Source organism: Amia ocellicauda, chromosome 7 (genome assembly GCF_036373705.1).
Source record: "Amia ocellicauda isolate fAmiCal2 chromosome 7, fAmiCal2.hap1, whole genome shotgun sequence".
NCBI classification, from domain to species: domain Eukaryota; kingdom Metazoa; phylum Chordata; class Actinopteri; order Amiiformes; family Amiidae; genus Amia; species Amia ocellicauda.
The window spans coordinates 3,679,662-3,694,286 of record NC_089856.1 but is presented as its reverse complement, the minus strand read 5'-3'; the positions used below and the strand labels follow the sequence as shown (position 1 = coordinate 3,694,286).

At 49.8% G+C, this 14,625-nt stretch overlaps 1 protein-coding gene across 1 annotated transcript; it reads left to right on the top strand.

Annotated features, from left to right (window-relative positions):
* Positions 1–8,604: 8,604 nt before the first annotated feature.
* Positions 8,605–13,402, top strand: LOC136752555 (NFIL3 like protein). The gene is made up of 2 exons (XM_066707976.1): positions 8,605–8,869; positions 10,463–13,402. Exon 2 carries the CDS (start codon positions 10,543–10,545, stop codon positions 11,848–11,850), a length of 1,308 nt encoding a protein of 435 aa, XP_066564073.1. The 5' UTR covers positions 8,605–8,869; positions 10,463–10,542; the 3' UTR covers positions 11,851–13,402.
* Positions 13,403–14,625: the final 1,223 nt, after the last annotated feature.

Here is a 14,625-nt window from a genome sequence, read left to right as displayed (position 1 = left end):
GAGACAGAGAGGGAGACAAAGAGAGGGAAACAGAGCTCCTGTCCTTTGATCTCACAGGTCCCACATTCATTATGATTATGATTCCCGCACGCTCAGGCTGCCCTGTGTAACACTGTCTCATCACGGCTACAGAGATTTCTATATACCTATTCAATAATAATAAGAGTGTGAGGTTAATATCTGGGAATATCTGCACAGTTAAGGGATATTGACAAAATTCAAGCGACACTGACGGATTTCTGTTCAAACCCACTGCAGCGCTTGTTTACGGTCAGCGTAGCGGTGTGTGCGTTGTGCTCCTCAGTCATTGACATCGTCGTTGTTCTGATGACATTGTGCCTGCAGGGCTTCGTATCAAAACACGGTCAGAGCTGGAGAACATGCTTCTGCACGATACTGTCCTAATGATAGTTCTCCAATTGTATTTACTGACGTCTACACGCCAACACACTCTCCAGCTGGATCGAACACGCACAGCAGCTCCGAGTGCCAACACCGACTCAAGGCCAGTGTGTCGGACTCTCTCCTATTGCCCCCAGAGAAAACAGTTTTTCTCTCGCTTTGGTACTGTATTGTATTTTATAGAATCAGAGTTTCAGCAGCTCTGCATCCATTTATTTCTCAAGGACAAGACACCTGGTTGGGTGTGGGATTCATACGAAGACTTGTGCGTAACAGACCTGGGGTTGGGGGGGGGGAGCCAGAATCAAACTAGTGGGGAAAGATTTGGTTTCTGTCGGGAACAGTCGTGGTTACAGCCAGGAGAAACATCGGACCATTTATTACAATTCTGAGCATCTCTACTAATTCCCACTCCAGTCAAATGAGTTAAGATCATAATACAACACTCTATAAGGGTATAAGGCCGGCTTCTCCGACCCAGATTTTTAAACTTTGTTATTTTAGGTCGGGTAATCCAAGACTAGCACTAATCGAGGTCTGATCGTGTGTGTTTTATATATAGCACTGTACAAACTGCACAAGGACCTAATCCCACACTTTGTTCTATCGCATTACTGTAACTGCTCTTGTGCGGTTGGTAGTGTTGCCTGCTGTGACCCCATGGCACACAATGTGCTGTAACCGCTGCGCATGGTTGGGGCGGATTAGAGTTTACCTTGAGCAGGTCTTAAGCTGCGCGTTGCACTCAACTGCGCTCTAATGGGTTACGTTCTGTGAAAATAAACTATTGTAAATGGCCCGCGGTGAGGGCGTCGACTAGGAAATAGCTAAATAAATAATAATAAAAATATACTGGTTTGACATTTAAGTATTAGTACAGCGACGTGACATTTGTCACATACAGACCTGGCAAACTGGGGTAATATATTCTTGTCAAACCTCTTAAAGGGTTTATGACCTATAGTCTGAAGAGGAAGTGGGAACTTTTAAATTCCCCTTTGCCATCTCTGTCCCTGCACTGTAATGGTGAGAGTGTAAGCCACAGCCTGACCTACACACAGCTCTGGCCAGTAGCCGGGGCAGTGTGGGCAGAGCCAGGCGAAGGAGTCCCTGAGGCCTGGCCAACCCATGCCCCTGGAGGGCCACAGTGCCATCTGTTTGATCCAGACTGTGAAGTGTTTAATTGAGCTAGCCGTTGGGCTTAATTAGTAAACATTTCCATGTGTTTGAAGGTGTCCAGTAAGGGGTGATTTACAGGGACTGGTCAAAGCTGCAGGACTGTGTCACTAAAGGACAAAGGAAGTCATGATCAGCCCCCTCTGCAGTGTCAGAGATCCGGGGAGAGTGTGGTTGTCCCCCAATCTCTGGCAGTGGCTCCCACGTAGCTTCTGTATTCAGCAACGCCAACACCCCCCTGCTCTTGAGTACTTGCCAGTAACTGCACAAAGGGCAGGGGTGCTGACAGTCACAAACCCTGGCACTGTGCCACATGTGTCCGCCCAACAATAGACAACAACCCCCATCCGCACCCCCTGCCCTGGGTCACAGGCGTCCTGGCTGCCACATGCTCAACAAAGAGGAGGCCAGAGCCGGCCGACTTGGCAGCACAACCGGATAGGTAGGCAGGATGGGCCGGCAGTAAAGCGCAGTGGAGCAGAGTGGCTGTTCCCTTCACAGCACAGCGCAGTGCTCGCACTGGGCTGCAGGGTGTTCAGTGTCACAGTGTTCGGCTGCAGGGCGACATTTTGCCAGTTAGTTCGACAGCCGTGTGTGGAGTTGTGTGTGAATGCTCAGCTAAAACAACCTGCAGCACACACACCTTCCCAAAAAGGCACCCATGACAGAATGACCCAGCTGCCCTGCACACAGTGGAGCTGTATTCTGTATTCACATTCGTGCTCATAGTGACACACATAGTAACTCTGCACTGCTGTACAGTTGTCACGGTCTGTTCATTGATGTTCATTGTTTGTTACTGCGATCGTTGTGATGAACATTGCATTTGCTCTGTTTAGAGATTTATTTTATTTTATAAACTGAATTAGACCACGCACACAGACATAGATCTCAGGGCTGGATGTAATTGTGTTTGCAAAACAAAACAAAACAAAACACACACACACACACCTTCAGCTCAGACTCTGCATTGGCATCTATTTTTAACCTTGAACTCAAAAGCATATACAGTTAGGTCCATAAATATTTGAACAGTGACACAATTGTCATCATTTTGGCTTTGTATGCCACCACAATGGATTTGCAAATCCTTTGCAGTCAATGACTGCCTGAAGTCTGGAACCCATAGTCATCACCAGATGCTGGGTTTCTTCCCTGGTGCTGCTCTGCCAGGCCTGCACTGCAGCTGTCTTTAGTTCCTGCTTGTTCTTGGGGCGTTTTGCCTTCACTCTTGCCTTAGAAATCAAAACAGACCAATCAGAGAGAGAGCAAAAACATTAGATGTGGCCAAATCAACTATCTGGCCTGGAAGACCGTGGAAAACAACTGTGGTGGATGACGGAAGAATTCTTTCCCTGGTGAAGAAAAACCCTTCACGACAGTTCCAGATCAAGAACACCCTCCAGGAGGTAGAGTATCTGTGTCAAAGTCAACAGTCAAGAGAAGACTTCACCAGAGTAAATACAGAGGGTTTACCACAAAATGTAAACCATTGGTAAGCCCCAAAAACAGGACGACCAGATTAGAGTTTGCCAAAAAAACATCTAAAGAACCTGTACAGTTCTGGAACAAAGATCAACTTATACCAGCATGATGGGAAGAGAAGAGTATGGAGAATAATACCAATAAATACAGTACATTGTAACAATATAAGCTCAGCTTCAAAATAAACAAAACCGTGAAATTATATTGCGTATGATCTGATGTAATTATTGATCTGCCTTTGCAAAACAAAAAAAATCAATCACGATATTTCTAATTTAATAATGACATTTTATATGTAGGCCTAGACGTTGTTATTTTTATGCTCCGTGACAAAAATCAGAATTGGGCATTTCTGAAAAGAAGCCATTTCTCAAAACTAAACGTCATCTTTATTTCAGGGTCAACGGAGAGAGGATTTGTGTCTAAATTCATAATTAAGTCTCAATTAAACTACATTCAATTAATCAATTCACTACAGACAGCGTATTTTGAGTATTGTTATACAACTGGGGGTTACTTTTGCCAGTTAAATGCTAAATAACTTCCAATCATTTCAATGTTTAATCCAGTAACTGACATTAGAAAAACATATTTCTGGGTTGCACTGCCAGTAAGCAGCTACGTGCGATATCCCAACGCAGACTTCGTTCGGCCTCTGTGAGACGTGCAAGCTTCAATAACGCGTGTCATTTCCCTTTTCTTTTTTTTAAATGGTTCAGCTCATTTGGAATAACCTGGCCCTGAGACGCCCTGACATCATCTATTAAGTCAAGCTGCTGCACACTTTGCGTCTGTCTTGGAATCCATTGCACTCTCTCTCGCACAGTTTGAGAGCAGCTGTCCGTGGCTCGGCTCAGCACCACAGCCAGGCTTGTGGTGTCTGTGGAAGCAGCCCAGCTCCCATTAACCCAATGGGTCGACTGAGCTGCGTCACCAGATGGGTGGCATCGCAAGTGATGTCACCGGCAGTGGCACCCCGAGTGACCATTCTACGACACGCTCTGCAAAGTCCTTCAGATAGAGACCAGGCTGCTCATCGACCTCTGCAGACTCGCTCCACTCCAAACCCTGGCCAACTACAAATCTCACCCCTCTGCCAGCATCGTGCCACCCTGCTGGGACTCCCTACCGTGAAACCGAGACTACAGGGGTCCAGACTGCGCCCGGACTTGAGGCCTCCCCTATAAGGTAAGCCGCCCGTATGCCGCTCTCAGAGGGGTGGTGCAACAACGGTCGCGGCCTCGACGGGAGTTGAAGTGGGGACAGCTGCCCGAGCGTGAGTTTCACCCGCCGCGCACAATCGCTTGCCCTGTTCCACAAACCTGGGACGACCTTTGCTTTTTAGTGTTTCAGCGGCGTCCTCACATGGTCTCCTCTCTGCCTTGTGTAACATCCCCCCCCTCCCGTTTGCTCTTAAACCCACATGTACACACAGAGAAACAAAACAAACCCCCCCCCCCACACACACACACACACACACACACAACCAAGTTTCACCCTTTTTCCAATACCCAGCGCAGGCAGCAGGCACTCTCTATTTATAACCCGGCCCCGGTCATCTGGCAATCAGATGATTTCGGATTGGAAATGACATGTTTTGCAGGGATATCAAAAGCACTAGTGTTCTGTCCTGGCACCTCAATCTAGCCCTAATGCTACTATATATATATTTAAAGAAAACAAACACAAAGATATCAGATCCTCATGTCCCGGGATGTAGCACGTGCTACACGCGGCCAGGAGGCCATCTGAGCCCGTCAGAGCCGCTCCTGCCAGTTGCTTTAAAGATCCCAGTGCTCAGTATTTTGACACCGCCACATACAAGCATACAATAAAACCGATTCCTGAAAGTCAGTCAGTTATTTTAGGGAAGACTGCTGTGTTTTGCTTGAGGGTTTTTTTCATGTGTCAAAAAGAACAAAATCAGACTCAAAGACCCAAAATGCTGCATAATCAGCTATGAATGAATTTCACTCATGAATGGGAAAAAAAAACAAACTATAATGAACCATTAAAAATGCAAAGCTAGGCCTGATCCATGTTGGCAGGACGATGTTGATCGAAAAATATCACATGTCCGGCGTGGCGGTGACGGTGCCCTCAACAACAATAACAGCCTCTGCAGGGCACATAACCCCTGGCACAACCGCAGAGAGGGCAGGCTGTGTCAAATGCTTTTAATGATCTAGAGCAAAAATGCTTGACTGTCAAACCACCACAATCCCCCGCAGCTGATGCCACCCCTCCCTGCGTTTAGGAGGTCTTTCTTTGTGGGTTGAAAATGAACGGTCTGTGCCCACTGCCTGTGTCCTCACCCCTGGTCCCGGCCAAGTCATATAGACTCTTCTGCCTTTCCTGTGTGCCAGTGTGGAAACGCAACATCAAAACATTGGGAACGTGTTACGTAAGTCCCAGTAATAACCCCGCTAACCGTAGAGGTCAGTATTATATTTATCAAAGCCACAAACTTCGAAGAACTGTACCTATAGTGAGGGAAAAACACGACGCTTTCCTTACGCAGTATTGTCTCAGAGCCCCCAGCCCCCTTCAGGAGATATGTGCTGTATCGTCCCCCCAGCTAACTGTCAGCCTGTTTGTTTGATCAGCTCAGTTTCCCGCTCCCGGCCCCGCGCTGACCTTTGACCCCTGCGTGTTTGGAAACCCGGGGCTTGCGATACTGTCCGCAAACACGCGGGAGGACAGCGACCCTCGGCTGGCCTTGGAGGACAGGAGCCAGACTCGTGTATCCCCACAGGGGGTGGGAGGAGTGAGAGATCCCCCTGCCGGATTAAAATGAGCATCCCAGTGGCTCCCGGCCGTGCCAGTCGAGGCGAGTCTCGCGGTGGAGAAACGGGGTCACAAGTTCAGGGCGATTCGCGCATCTCGATTGTATTTGTTGTTTTTTTCGTTAGGGGTTGTAAATGTGAATTTAAATCAGGAGAAGTTCAAATGCTTTTAAAGTCAACGTATGAGCGCCATTGTGTTGCAATATTCGTGACGCAAAAAACAAACGCCAAACTTGTCCATGCAGCATTCCCCGGGGTCCAAAAGACTGTCTACAGACCGTCGGTGCCTCCCCCTCACCACAAACATCCCCCACCTCCCCACCCGCGCAGAAGAGAAATATGATCTTGCTTCACGTTTAACCAGGCAGGGGTGTGTTGGGGTCTGCTACCTTTTGTGCTGTGCTCGGTGTTGTGTTGCAGGCTTGTTTATAACGCATCGGGGGAGGCACTGTGAACGGACGGGCACTCGACTCGTAGAGTAAGAATGTCCAGAGGCACCTGTACACCACAATCGGACACCATTCCCACGGATGCATTTCACAAAGTTATGAGAGAGAGAAAGAAAGCAGAACAAACAAAACAAACAGGCTAATCAATGACTTCCAGGTTCCTGTGACAGGAAGCGGTAAGGAAATAAATATGAAATAATGAGCCAGATGTTAAATTACCGCCCCCACACCAGCCCGGTTCTCCTCAGCAGTGTTGCAGCAGTCTTTGTTGCCACTGGTTTGGAGTAAAGGAGAAAAACAAAAAAAATATATAAATAACTTCAATCTTTGCCCCCCATCTGATTGGACACAACCACAACAACCAGCTTCATCCCCGGTGCAGGCAGCAGAATATGAATCGCGATCGCAGGTCTGATCTGGAAGGGCCGAGCGGCCGGATTAACATGCGGTAAATACCGCGGCGTCCCAGGATGATCTTGAGAGAAAGAGAGAAATCGTCATCTTCACGCGATTAAAAAAAAAAAAGTCTCGCCCATATAACTGGTTTTCCGGTTGTGTGAGTTCGTTGACCCTTCGAGGGTCTTTTGGTGAAGCGGGTCAGTCTGTCTGCGGGTAGAGCGGTGAGAATCGGGGTACAGGGAAGTGTATAAATAAAGCCTACAGAGGGTTTGAGTCTTTCAGATCACAGCTGCAAGGGCAAAAGTGGGACTGGGAGGAGGGCAATGATGTGGGTGAGAGGGGTATCATGGCAGTGTAAACAGGGACTTTTTTGGGGAGGAAAATGGCACAAGATTTAAAAACCAAACCATCTAAGACTCTTAAGCTGCTCTGTCAGATTAGTGCAGTGCTTAATCGAGTCAGCAGGGCTCCGATTGGGTTCGAGGCTGTGAGACACCGTGCTGTTGAATCTTCCTGAAGAGAAAAAAGGAAGAACTGTTACATCCAACCACGTCTTGAATGATCCCAGTCACTCTCAATTACAGGGTGGTCTGTTCCAGCCTCCTACCACTCGTTGTGCAAAGAAGCAACTCCCAATCCTAATTGTTGGTGCTTTTGGCAGTGGACAGGGGTCAGCATGGGCACCCTGACTGGTCTGCGGCTACGCAGCCCCAGACGCAACAAACTGCGATGCACTGTGTGTTCTGACACCTTTCAATCAGAGCCAGCATTCACTTATTCAGCAATTTGAGCTACAGTAGCTCGTCTGTTGGATCGGACCACACGGGCCAGCCTTCGCTCCCCACGTGCATCAGTGAGCCTTGGCCGCCCATGACCCTGTCGCCGGTTCTCCGCTTTTCCTTCCTTGGAGCACTTTTGATAGGTACTGACCACTGCAGACCGAGAACACCCCACAAGAGCTGCAGTTTTGGAGATGCTCTGACCCAGTCGTCTAGCCATCACAATGTGGCCCTTGTCAAAGTCGCTCAGATCCTTACGCTGCCCATTTTTCCTGCTTCTAACACATCAACTTTGAGGACAAAATGTTCACTTGCTGCCTAATATATCCCACCCACTGACAGGTGCCATGATGATGAGATTATCAGTGTTATTCACTTCACCTGTCAGTGGTCATAATGTTATGGCTAATCGGTGTATAATTTTTTGGTTTGTGTTTGTGTGTGTGTGTGTAGGGTGGACAATTTTGTCAAGGGGACTCCATACAAGGACTCCCATTCTAAAGAAATCCTTCGTAGAAAAACAAGTTGTGCAGTTGTGCGTCACTCATAGACACACAGTAAAAGTAGACTTGATCATTGCATCTTTCAAGTGCTGCAAGATAAATGTGTTCATCACGACAGGGTATCAAGGAGATAAAAACGGAAAAAAGCAATCATATAATATCATGCAGAAGCTGGACAATACTGCCCTTTCATCCTTCACTTGCCGCCTGTTACAGAGGATGCGTTACGCATTCAGAAAAGACGTGACGTAACAAAGACAGAAAGAACGCGCGTCTTTGGCTCAGAAGGTGCCGCTGATGGGGCCTGTGGGGCGCACTGGCAATCCATACACAAGCAACATGCAGCAGCCAATGCTTTGAAACACAGAGGCAATAATAAATACACGTCGTCGTGAGAATTACTTAATAGTTACCACTAGATTATCCCACCGCTGCGCTGCGCGGCCGGGCGCCGGGGAGGGAGGGAGGGGACAGGCGACGCGCTGCCTGAGCTGTCCCCTCCTAGCCCGGCCCCCCGGCCGACGCGCTGCCGTCCACTCCCCTCCTGCTTTCCCTTCTTCCCCTCCGCGGCGAGAGGCGGGCCCGCTGGGCGGTCCTTAGCCGGGCCCACTCGCCAGGGCCCCGGGGTTCATCCGAGGTGAGGCGGCGTCCTCGCCTGAACTTTCCAGGGAGAGAAACAAATACAGGCTGCGCCATTGAGAGCCCAGCAGAGGCAAACGAGCAGAGCTGGGAGGAAGAGCGGAGCCCGAGTCGGAGCTGCTGGCGGGGATCTGTGGCAAAGATCTCTATAACAGGCGATCGCAGAACCGAAACCAAACAGCACTGGTGCTGCTGGACCCGACACTGGACCCGACACTCTGGAATTAAGCCGAGGTTCTATTTCTGCGCAGGTAAGAATGCGGCATTCTAATGTGTTGTTTCTGTCTTAATGATATGCATAATCGTAATTAATAAATGCTTGCGGGTTAAAATGGAAAGCTTTGCATGGTAGGAGCGGTGCTTCATTAATACTAGGATACACGCAAAAGCAGTGCAGGCAGTTACAGGGTGCCGGGGTGGCGCTCCGGTCCCGGGATGCTGACGGTGTGATGCAACGCGTTTGACGTGGCCGACAAACACTAAAATGCAATAATTGTGTCGTTGAAATGAAAAGCACATGACTGCATTTTTAACTGGTATGTATAGACTAGGGCGCTTGCGGATCGGCTGCTATTAAAATAATAACCTCAGTATTAGATTAGAATTCACCTCCCAGTACGCGGGAACAGAAGACACAATATCACAAATATTGCATTCAATAAAACCCGTCCGTTTCTTAAGGAGAATTACAATGATTACAATGATTACAATGATGGAATTGGGTCAGTATTTAGTAACACATATGTATACATATCAAGTTATTAGTTACGACGCGTTTTAATCCGGATTTATTACACTGTACACTAGTGATGTCGAGATGCATCGAGTCTAACCTGCACAGAAAGTTAAGGCGACACTTGTTGGGGAAATGAGAAACGTGTTGAACGCGAACTTTTCCTTCCATGTGTCCAGTGTTTCGGGTGCTTTTAATGTAGTCCCCCATTGAGGGACCGCAGTAATCTACGGGACGGGCTAATTAGGAGGAGACTCCGATACAGACCGAAGAGAAGAGATAATGAACTGTCCTCAGGACGGGGATGCTACATGTCCATCTTTGAAGACGTGCTGGCTCTAATAAATTGACACGAATCCACCTGGAATAAACCACATGTAGCAAAGTGTTCAAGAACAACTAAGACCGTCTGTGAAAATGAAGGTATATAACCTAGGGCGAAATGTTAGCAAGAGTTAACCATTTTACATGTGTTCAGTTTTGCAAAATGCATTGAAGACCAGCTGCCGGGGACCCTGTAAGAGGGGCTGTTTGTGCAGGAGCATGTTACATGTGTGTGCTGGATAAGCCTCAGTCGTGTGTCTGCAGCGGGAATGTAGTTCAGCGCGGTGGCTCTGGGGCGGGCCGACCACATAACCCCTCTCCTCGGACTCACATTACCTTAAGTTCTCGGTTTAAGTGCATTAAATGCAATTTTTTTTTTATTAAAACGTCGAAATAGAGCGTAAGTCAGGGAGTCATTTATTTATGCATGGAAACGCTAAGCAGTTGTATAAAAACACTTATCCCACAAATTATGCAAAGAACTGTTTTTAACGGTAAAAATATTTGTTGAAAGATTAATAGATACATTTATTATTTTTATACCTTATAATGTCAAGTTATTAAGTCAATAAAAGGTTAAAATTGTCCTGTAAATTAGAAAATCCAGCGGGTAAGACTTGTGTAATTGTAGTCTGTCTGTTTTCTGAGCCGCTGAATGGGAATTTTAATGGAAAGATAGGTTTGATGTAACAGAGTTACGTAACAGCGCGTTGTAACAGATCTTACATAAGAATTACACAAATGCAGTCCCTGTTGACCCTCTGCGCTTCTCTCCTTGTGCCGCTAGGTGGGGCTGCTGCTGCACTCAGAGGCGGAGAAGTGAACACAGCAGGAGAAACAAAAACTCCAAGAGCCCCATCGAGTCTGATGAGCCTGGACGAGGAAGCTGCTGATCGCTTTCACGGCATGAGCGAGCAGAGCGGCCCAGGAGGCAACCACAGCTCCCCGGCCACCGAGTTCCTGCAGGAGCTGCTGCCCTCCCCCACTGGGGCGACCCTGGAGGTGCAGACGGGGGGCATCTCCTTCACGGACGAGGCCGTGTCCATCCTGACCACCAACAGCATCCTGGCCCGCTCCCTGCTGGGACGTGGGCAGCTGAAGCGCAAGGACAGCGCCAGCCTGCGCCGGAAGCGCGAGTTCATCCCAGACGAGAAGAAGGACGACGGCTACTGGGACAAGCGCAAGAAGAATAACGAGGCGGCCAAGCGCTCGCGGGAGAAGCGCCGGGTCAACGACATGGTGCTGGAGAACCGCGTCATCGCGCTCCTGGAGGAGAATGCCCGACTCAAGGCCGAGCTGCTGGCCCTCAAGTTCCGCTTCGGCCTGATCAAGGACCCGTCCGAGACCACCATCCTGCCCATCGCAGCCTCCATCCAGCCGCCGCCCACCCCTGCACCCTCCGCCCGCTTCCACACCGCCATGCCGGCGCACTCGGGATACCTGCCGCGGACGGAGGGCTCCTACCCCGGACACAGCGCCCCCGCCGGCCAGGCCTACATGCAGGGTTACGGCGGCCGCGGCGCCAACCGGGAGACACCCAGCTTCTCCGAGGACTCGGGCTTCTCCACCCCGGGCAGCTCCAGCGTGGGCAGCCCGGTGTTCTTCGACGACCGCCTCAGCGAGCACGGGAAGTTCTCCCCCCAGGGCGCGGAGGAGCCCGGGTACGAGGTGCACCCCTGCCCCGTGGGTGGAGAGGCCGAGGCCGAGGCGGGACAGTACCCTGCGGAGGCCGTGCGCGTGGGGAGGTACGACCTGGGGGAGGGAATGAAGAGCCTGCCCCACAAACTGCGCTTCAAGACGCCCAGCGGGCCCGAGTGCGGGGAGGTGTCCGCCGACGTCCGCCGCAGCCCCGCCCAGCCCGTCGGTGGCCGAGAACTGACGCGGGAGCCGATGAGGGGCTCCTACCTCCTGGGGAACAGCCAATCGGAACACGCTGGCGGCTGTGGGGTCCAGCCTGCTTGGCAACACGGCCCGGGCGAGGAATCCAAGAGCGGGCGCGCGAGGGAGGAGCAGCAGTACTGTGCCCAGCCAGGCGGGTACCCCTCTGCCAGCCCGCAGGACAGCGTCTACCATGTGGAGAATACCGCCCTCAAATCGCAGCTCAGCTCCCTGACAGAGGAAGTGGCCCAGCTGAAGAAACTCTTCTCCCAGCAGCTGCTCTCCAAAATGAACTAAGAAAGAGACGGTCGTACGAGTTGAGGACAGTCACTCATTCTCCGTGTGAGCCATTCGACGCTGAAAGTGCAGGACTGCTGTACCCCACCGCTGCCCCCATCTGCCGCCCCCATCTGCCACCCCCGCACTGGCACCGAGTGGGGTTGTCACACGAAAACAGACCCTCTCTGGGTCCAGGGACACTAACTCAAGTGCTGGTTCACAAGTTTGGGAAAAGAGCATGTGAAGATGAGATGCACCTAGAACACCCCCCCCCCGGAAGGCGTTCGCACCCTTTGTGTTGTGCTGGTGTCGTCTTTTGTGATGTTCTTTTGTTGAAAATCTTGTTGCAGAACTATAAAACGAAGGTCCAATCTGGCTGAAGACACAAAGGCGAACTCTCGATTAAAAACATATAGAATTTATATTTCAATTAAAAATTAAGATATATATTTTAGTGTTAGCTCACTATGATGGCACACAGGAGTAAATGTCGTTGGTGAATTTCATCAGGTGACTGTTGAGTTATAAATCGTTTTTTTCCCCACTTAGTTTTTTTTCTTTCACTTTCCAGAATTTAAGGGTGCAGGTCCGGGAGGTGGGAATTTAAGGGGGTCCTAGACTATGAGACACAATGAGGCACGCTTTAAAAATAACATTTTAAAAAGCCTTCGGATATTTGGTGCCAAATGCAGTAGAATCATCCAGAACCGCAAATCTTCAAAAGGTTACAACAATCACAATTAAAGCGGACAGTATTTTTCCATACAAATTCTACATATTACAGACATTATAGCATTGCTTAGGGACTCGGAGGGCTTAATTGAAAGGCCATATCAAATGCATTTAATTCTCATATCAAAACGGGGATACTTCTGTACCAGTGATGCATCCCCACTTCAAACCCAGTCCCAGCTGTCACCTGCAAACGCTCACACCCATGAGCCCACCTCTCCCTCGATACAGTGACCCCGTCCAAGAGCGTCTGAAATGAACTTATTTGGGAACCTGACCCCCTCCATCCCCGACACACAAAGGGAGGTTTCCCTCATTCCTGCGATTTCCTATGCCTGGCCACTCACTGTGGCAGCTGCACAACCACACTTGACATTAACACACACACACAACCGAGGACCTCGGGGGCCCGGCTGAGATTCACAATCGCCGCAGAGCAGGGGAGTGAGTCTGTGCCACGGCAGCACGGCACCCATCGGCACAAACACAATCCGCCGAGGAGGTGAGATGCCATGGCTGGACCCTCGGCCGTCCCGTCCCAGGCATTTGCAGAAGCAGTGTTAGACACGACTGTACCCAGAACAGCGAGAACAAACCGACGACCGCACGACGCTGCGGTCTGTAAATAAGTCGACACTTATACAGCTCACTACACAACCCTTGTGATGCCGTTCACACTATTCCAAATCCGTGTCACACAATGTTGGTGTATTGGACTGTAAATATCACTAGGTACAGTGTGTATTTATTGTATATAATATATATATATATATATCTTTTGTTTCCTTTCCCTTATATATCTTTTTTTTAAACATGTAAATAAACTTTTTTGACGGTTCACTGGTGTCTGCAGTTTATTGGAAGTTGGGGGGGGACTTTTATGTAACTGGTAAATCACTGAATCGGTCGACCTGGCAAGGCTGGATTGGGCCTTCATTTAGTAAAACTACCACCATAACTAGCTGGGTTTGCCGGCTCAATCTGAAAAGGCTTTCACTCGGCGCAGAGTCATTAGTTGTGCGACGGGAGGGCCGGGAGACGGAGCGAACTACACCCTGCTCTTTGACGGCCGTACAGTTAATAGAGCAGCCAAAGTTGTCGGTTTCTTCCTCACCGGATGAGCGAGATTTAATGGGGTGGAAACGGAAGAGGCTTCTAACAAGTGCTAAATTAGGGCTTTTAAGGCAGGCAGAGAGGACGGAAATACGAGGCTAATGGGTTTAAAAAGCTGGAAAAGGCCGTCTGCCATCTTCAAAGGTGTGGTAGAGGAAGGAACGTTGTTAAACCTGGAAACCATGCCAGGGAGAATGGGTTTGCCCTCTCGGGCTCCGCAACTGTGTCAATCCAGCCGGAGGGTGGATTGTCACAGTTGCGGGGCCCGAGAGGGCGACCCGGCAGCATGACACCATCGAGATCTCGCAAACCTTCCGGGAAACATCTGGGAAATGGGATGGAGGTGCACAGACTGATCCCAGCAGCAGTTTCGTCCTTTCGTGGTGGGGTTACAGGAACAGAATCCCAGAAAACAGGCCGTTGCACTTGATCCCAGTAAATGATATGACAACTTTATAAAAATGCTGGAAGAGAGCTGCCGATTCGGAGCTCCGCAGCGCTGGCAGAACAGTCAAATAGTCGCGGGCGGCTTATCATCATTACGACTGCTGCCTAATTACACACTCAATCGGGATTCAGGAGCAGGACACGCGACTCGTGCTCGACGGCCCGGAGCACACACATTCCTCCGAAAACACCCGGGCACTTACCGACCCCCTTGAGCGTGCGCCCGGCGGCCCCTCTGACTGAGTGACTCAGAGAAACAGACGCAGGCTCCTGGCGTCACCCAGCGCCGGCTATTTTAAGGCAGTGAATTATTGACCGCACTTAGACGCTGACATTTAAGACCGTGCCTTTTCCCTGCGTCAATCCCGAGAGCGGAGAGAGGGGAAGGAGGAGTGGGGAGGTGAAGGGGGGGCAGGGTGAGACACGACAGCCGTCCACCTGGAGAGTGAAGATGGAGGCAGATACATGAATAAAAATCAAAAATCAATCAATCAGATTACC

Coding starts and splice junctions, on each gene's coding strand:
- LOC136752555 (XM_066707976.1), top strand. CDS start 10,543: ATGAGCCTGGACGAGGAAGCTGCTGATCGCTTTCACGGCATGAGCGAG.